General features: G+C 44.3%; 1 protein-coding gene across 1 annotated transcript in view; it reads right to left on the bottom strand.

Moving 5' to 3' along the window:
• Positions 1-6,057: 6,057 nt before the first annotated feature.
• LOC139374623 (adhesion G protein-coupled receptor L3-like) overlaps positions 6,058-7,196 on the bottom strand; it is an 11,174-nt gene continuing 10,035 nt past the window's right edge. The window contains exon 2 of the mRNA XM_071115654.1: positions 6,058-6,296. Within this exon, the coding sequence (XP_070971755.1) occupies positions 6,079-6,296 (218 nt within the window). The 3' untranslated portion in view covers positions 6,058-6,078. The remainder of the gene's footprint in view (positions 6,297-7,196) is intronic.

Genomic DNA, 7,196 nt, shown 5'->3' with positions numbered 1-7,196 from the left:
TACAACTGCCCAGTGTTCTATCAATTCCATTAGAACAGCCCAGTGTTCTATCAATTCCATTACAACTGCCCAGTGTTCTATCAATTCCATTAGAACTGCCCAGTGTTCTATCAATTCCATTAGAACAGCCCAGTGTTCTAACAATTACATTACAGCTGCCCAGTGTTCTATCAATTCCATTACAACTGCCCAGTGTTCTATCAATTCCATTAGAACTGCCCAGTGTTCTATCAATTCCATTAGAACAGCCCAGTGTTCTATCAATTACATTACAGCTGCCCAGTGTTCTATCAATTCTATTACAACAGCCCAGTGTTCTATCAATTCCATTAGAACTGCCCAGTGTTCTATCAATTCCATTAGAACTGCCCAGTGTTCTATCAATTCCATTAGAACAGCCCAGTGTTCTATCAATTACATTACAGCTGACCAGTGTTCTATCAATTCTATTACAACTGCCCAGTGTTCTATCAATTCCATTACAACTGCCCAGTGTTCTATCAATTATATTACAACTGCCCAGTGTTCTATCAATTATATTACAACTACCCAGTGTTCTATCAATTCCATTACAACTGCCCAGTGTTCTATCAATTATATTACAACTGCCCAGTGTTCTATCAATTATATTACAACTACCCAGTGTTCTATCAATTCCATTACAACAGCCCAGTGTTCTATCAATTCCATTACAACTGCCCAGTGTTCTATCAATTCCATGACAACTACCCAGTGTTCTATCAATTATATTACAACTACCCAGTGTTATATCAATTCCATTAGAACAGCCCAGTGTTCTATCAATTCCATTACAACTACCCAGTGTTCTATCAATTCCATTACAACTGCCCCGTGTTCTATCAATTATATTACAACTACCCAGTGTTCTATCAATTATATTACAACTGCCCAGTGTTCTATCAATTCCATTAGAACAGCCCAGTGTTCTATCAATTATATTACAACTACCCAGTGTTCTATCAATTCCATTACAGCTGCCCAGTGTTCTATCAATTCCATTAGAACAGCCCAGTGTTCTATCAATTCCATTAGAACAGCCCAGTGTTCTATCAATTCCATTACAACTGCCCAGTGTTCTATCAATTCCATTAGAACTGCCCAGTGTTCTATCATTTCCATTAGAACTGCCCAGTGTTCTATCAATTCCATTACAACTGCCCAGTGTTCTATCAATTCCATTAGAACTGCCCAGTGTTCTATCATTTCCATTAGAACTGCCCAGTGTTCTATCAATTCCATAACAACTGCCCAGTGTTCTATCAATTCCATGACAACTGCCCAGTGTTCTATCAATTCCATGACAACTGCCCAGTGTTCTATCAATTCCATTACAGCTGCCCAGTGTTCTATCAATTCCATTAGAACAGCCCAGTGTTCTATCAATTCCATTAGAACAGCCCAGTGTTCTATCAATTCCATTAGAACAGCCCAGTGTTCTATCAATTCCATTACAACTGCCCAGTGTTCTATCAATTCCATTACAACTGCCCAGTGTTCTATCAATTCCATTACAACTGCCCAGTGTTCTATCAATTCCATTACAACTGCCCAGTGTTATATCAATTCCATTACAACTGCCCAGTGTTCTATCAATTATATTACAACTACCCAGTGTTCTATCAATTCCATTACAACTGCCCAGTGTTCTATCAATTCCATTACAACTGCCCAGTGTTCTATCAATTATATTACAACTGCCCAGTGTTCTATCAATTCCATTACAACTGCCCAGTGTTCTATCAATTATATTACAACTACCCAGTGTTCTATCAATTCCATTACAACAGCCCAGTGTTCTATCAATTATATTACAACTACCCAGTGTTCTATCAATTCTATTACAACAGCCCGGTGTTCTATCAATTCCATTACAACTGCCCAGTGTTCTATCAATTATATTACAACTACCCAGTGTTCTATCAATTCCATTACAACTACCCAGTGTTCTATCAATTATATTACAACTACCCAGTGTTCTATCAATTCCATTACAACTGCCCAGTGTTCTATCAATTCCATTACAACTGCCCAGTGTTCTATCAATTATATTACAACTGTCCAGTGTTCTATCAATTATATTACAACTACCCAGTGTTCTATCAATTCCATTACAACTGCCCAGTGTTCTATCAATTCCATTAGAACAGCCCAGTGTTCTATCAATTCCATTACAACTGCCCAGTGTTCTATCAATTCCATTAGAACTGCCCAGTGTTCTATCAATTCCATTAGAACAGCCCAGTGTTCTAACAATTACATTACAGCTGCCCAGTGTTCTATCAATTCCATTACAACTGCCCAGTGTTCTATCAATTCCATTAGAACTGCCCAGTGTTCTATCAATTCCATTAGAACAGCCCAGTGTTCTATCAATTACATTACAGCTGCCCAGTGTTCTATCAATTCTATTACAACAGCCCAGTGTTCTATCAATTCCATTAGAACTGCCCAGTGTTCTATCAATTCCATTAGAACTGCCCAGTGTTCTATCAATTCCATTAGAACAGCCCAGTGTTCTATCAATTACATTACAGCTGCCCAGTGTTCTATCAATTCTATTACAACTGCCCAGTGTTCTATCAATTCCATTACAACTGCCCAGTGTTCTATCAATTATATTACAACTGCCCAGTGTTCTATCAATTATATTACAACTACCCAGTGTTCTATCAATTCCATTACAACTGCCCAGTGTTCTATCAATTATATTACAACTGCCCAGTGTTCTATCAATTATATTACAACTACCCAGTGTTCTATCAATTCCATTACAACAGCCCAGTGTTCTATCAATTCCATTACAACTGCCCAGTGTTCTATCAATTCCATGACAACTACCCAGTGTTCTATCAATTATATTACAACTACCCAGTGTTATATCAATTCCATTAGAACAGCCCAGTGTTCTATCAATTCCATTACAACTACCCAGTGTTCTATCAATTCCATTACAACTGCCCCGTGTTCTATCAATTATATTACAACTACCCAGTGTTCTATCAATTATATTACAACTGCCCAGTGTTCTATCAATTCCATTAGAACAGCCCAGTGTTCTATCAATTATATTACAACTACCCAGTGTTCTATCAATTCCATTACAGCTGCCCAGTGTTCTATCAATTCCATTAGAACAGCCCAGTGTTCTATCAATTCCATTAGAACAGCCCAGTGTTCTATCAATTCCATTACAACTGCCCAGTGTTCTATCAATTCCATTAGAACTGCCCAGTGTTCTATCATTTCCATTAGAACTGCCCAGTGTTCTATCAATTCCATTACAACTGCCCAGTGTTCTATCAATTCCATTAGAACTGCCCAGTGTTCTATCATTTCCATTAGAACTGCCCAGTGTTCTATCAATTCCATAACAACTGCCCAGTGTTCTATCAATTCCATGACAACTGCCCAGTGTTCTATCAATTCCATGACAACTGCCCAGTGTTCTATCAATTCCATTACAACTGCCCAGTGTTCTATCAATTCCATTAGAACTGCCCAGTGTTCTATCATTTCCATTAGAACTGCCCAGTGTTCTATAAATTCCATTACAACTGATGAGACAGTCCTTTGTGACACTCAAAACGACAGCCCAGTCTAAATACAGAATTTCAAATAGAAAAGGATGTAAATAGAGAGGAATGAAGAACAAGAAGAGACCATTCAAAGACATCAGAATTCCCAGGCAGCCATTTTGAATTTAGCATAAGAATCATCTCCTCAACAGCACAACATTCCTTAAGTGAAGTCCCTCTATAATCACCACACATAATAAGTGGAACTTTCATGGCAGCATCTCCGTTTCCCCTTCAACCCTGTGTATCCCTATGGGGGAGGGAATATGGGAGCACACAGATAGCAGCTGGGCCCATAGGGCTCTGGTCACTAGTAGTTCACTATGTAGGGAATAGCGGAAAATTTGGGTGATTCCCTCTGGCTCATATAACTGGAGCTAACAGTCTGCTCTAGCCTCCGGGTGTGTGTGTGTGTGTGTGTGTGTGTGTGTGTGTGTGTGTGTGTGTGTGTGTGTGTGTGTGTGTGTGTGTGTGTGTGTGTGTGTGCATGCGTGCGTGCATGAATTATGGATAGCTAGAACCACACACTGCATCTGTCTGAGCAGGTGGCCGGCCAGGCCAAAGCAACCGCAGGCAGAGCTGCACAGCATGATGGAAAGGTGCCTATGATAGAGAGAGAGAAATGGAGGGGGAGGATAGAGAGGGGGCGGTGATGATAGGGATATGGGAGGGAGAAGGAGAGGAGAAAGAGGACCAGGGAGAGGAGAGAGAGGAATAGTGAGAGGAGAGAGAGGACCAGGGAGAGCAAAGAGAGGACCAGTGAGAGGAGAGAGGACCAGGGAGAGGAGAGAGAGGAATAGTGAGAGGAGAGAGAGGAATAGTGAGAGGAGAGAGAGGACCATGGAGAGCAAAGAGAGGACCAGGGAGAGGAGAGAGAGGACCAGGGAGAGGAGAGAGAGAGAGAGGTCAGGGAGAGGAGAGGAGAGGAGAGGAGAGGAGAGGAGAGGAGATGAGAGGAGAGGAGAGGAGAGGACCAGGGAGAGGAGAGAGAGGACCAGGGAGAGGAGAGAGAGTACCAGGGAACTGAGAGAGAGGACCAGGGAAATGAGAGAGAGGACCAGGGAAATGGAGAGAGAGGACCAGGGAGAGGGGAGAGAGAGAGGACCAGGGAAATGAGAGAGAGGACCAGGGAATGGAGAGAGAGGACCAGGGAGAGGGGAGAGAGAGGGGAGAGAGAGGGGAGAGGGAGAGGAGAGAGAGGAGGAGAGAGAGAGAGAGGACCAGGGGTAGCAGAGATAGGACCAGGGAGAGGAGAGAGAGGACCAGGGAGAGAAGAGAGAGAGAGAGAGGCCAGGGAGAGGAGAGGAGAGAGAGGACCAGGGAGAGGAGAGGAGAGAGAGGGCCAGGGAGAGGATAGGAGAGAGAGGACCAGGGAGAGGAGAGGAGAGAGAGGACCAGGGAGAGGAGAGAGAGAGGCCAGGGAGAGGGGAGAGAGAGGACCAGGGAGAGGAGAGAGAGGCCAGGGAGAGGAGAGGAGAAGAGAGATGACCAGGAAAAGAGGAGAGGAGAGAGAGGACCAGCGCGAGGAGAGAGTGGGGACCAGGGAGAGGTGAGAGAGAGGCCAGGGAGAGGAGTGGAGAGAGAGGACCAAGGAGAGGAGAGAGAGGCCAGGGAGAGGAGAGCGAGGCCAGGGAGAGGAGAGAGAGGACCAAGGAGAGGAGAGAGAGAGGACTAGGGAGAGGGGAGAGAAAGCACCAGGGAGAGGAGAGAGAGGACCAGGGAGAGGAGAGAGAGGCCAGGGAGAGGAGAGGAGAGAGAGGACCAGGGAGAGGAGAGGAGAAGAGAGAGGACCAGGAAAAGAGGAGAGCACTAGATAAAGAAGGAGGAAGCTGTTAGCTGTGCTTTAGTCTGCCCACAGCACCAGCTAGAAACACCATTCCAGATCTGCATATCTAACCTTGAACAATTCAGTCTGAGAACAGATTGACCGTCTCATCTATACAGTACATCGTCAGACATAGAACTATAATTCTAGATCAGCTCACCTGAGCTGACATGATCTTCAACGGATGGATAGATGAACAGACAGACAGACAGACAGACAGACAGACAGACAGACAGACAGACAGACACAGAACTATAATTCTAGATCAGCTCACCTGAGGGACATGATCTTGTACGGATGGATAGATCAACAGACAGACAGACAGACAGACAGACAGACAGACACAGAACTATAATTCTAGATCAGCTCACCTGAGGGACATGATCTTGTACGGATGGATAGATGAACAGACAGACAGACAGACAGACAGACAGACAGACAGACAGACAGACAGACAGACAGAGAGACAGACAGACAGACAGACAGACAGACAGACAGACAGACAGACAGACAGAGAGACAGACAGACAGACAGACAGACAGACAGACAGACAGACGTAGAACTATAATTCTAGATCAGCTCACCTGAGGGACATGATCTTGTACGGATGGATAGATGAACAGACAGACAGACGTAGAACTATAATTCTAGATCAGCTCACCTGAGGGACATGATCTTGTAGGCGTCGGGCAGGTAACATCTAGTATTCTCCATCTGCGCTGGGTCCGAGTCACAGATCTTGTCGTCGGTGCGTCCGTAGTTGGCGCTGTCAATCATGATGACGTCTGTGCCGGGGCAGCGTAGCTCGATGGGGTAGGACTCACAGGACAGTTCCCTACGGACCACCGCCATGGGGACAGGGGCTCGACTCACCGCTGTGTAGAGAAGACATATAGACAGGTAAATATAAACACACCTAGTCTCTCTCTGTCTCTCTGAACATATAAACAGTGGACCCTGGTATTAGTTACATCTTGTAGAGAGAGGGAGGAGACATAGACAGGACCCTGGTATTAGTTACATCTTGTAGAGAGAGGGAGGAGATATAGACAGGACCCTGGTATTAGTTACATCTTGTAGAGAGAGGGAGCAGACATAGACAGGACCCTGGTATTAGTTACATCTTGTAGAGAGAGGTAGGAGACATAGACAGGACCCTGGTATTAGTTACATCTTGTAGAGAGAGGGAGGAGATATAGACAGGACCCTGGTATTAGTTACATCTTGTAGAGAGAGGGAGGAGATATAGACAGGACCCTGGTATTAGTTACATCTTGTAGAGAGAGGGCGGAGATATAGACAGGACCCTGGTATTAGTTACATCTTGTAGAGAGAGGGAGGAGATATAGACAGGACCCTGGTATTAGTTACATCTTGTAGAGAGAGGGAGGAGATATAGACAGGACCCTGGTATTAGTTACATCTTGTAGAGAGAGGGATGAGATATAGACAGGACCCTGGTATTAGTTACATCTTGTAGAGAGAGGGAGGAGATATAGACAGGACCCTGGTATTAGTTACATCTTGTAGAGAGAGGGAGGAGATATAGACAGGACCCTGGTATTAGTTACATCTTGTAGAGAGAGGGAGGAGATATAGACAGGACCCTGGTATTAGTTACATCTTGTAGAGAGAGGGAGGAGATATAGACAGGACCCTGGTATTAGTTACATCTTGTAGAGAGAGGGAGGAGATATAGACAGGACCCTGGTATTAGTTACATCTTGTAGAGAGAGGGAGGAGATATAGACAGGACCCTGGTATTAGTTACATCT

Source organism: Oncorhynchus clarkii, chromosome 19 (assembly GCF_045791955.1).
Source record: "Oncorhynchus clarkii lewisi isolate Uvic-CL-2024 chromosome 19, UVic_Ocla_1.0, whole genome shotgun sequence".
NCBI classification, from domain to species: Eukaryota; Metazoa; Chordata; class Actinopteri; order Salmoniformes; family Salmonidae; genus Oncorhynchus; species Oncorhynchus clarkii.
The sequence above is the reverse complement of the archived record's forward strand: the minus strand, read 5'-3'. Positions and strand labels throughout refer to the sequence as shown.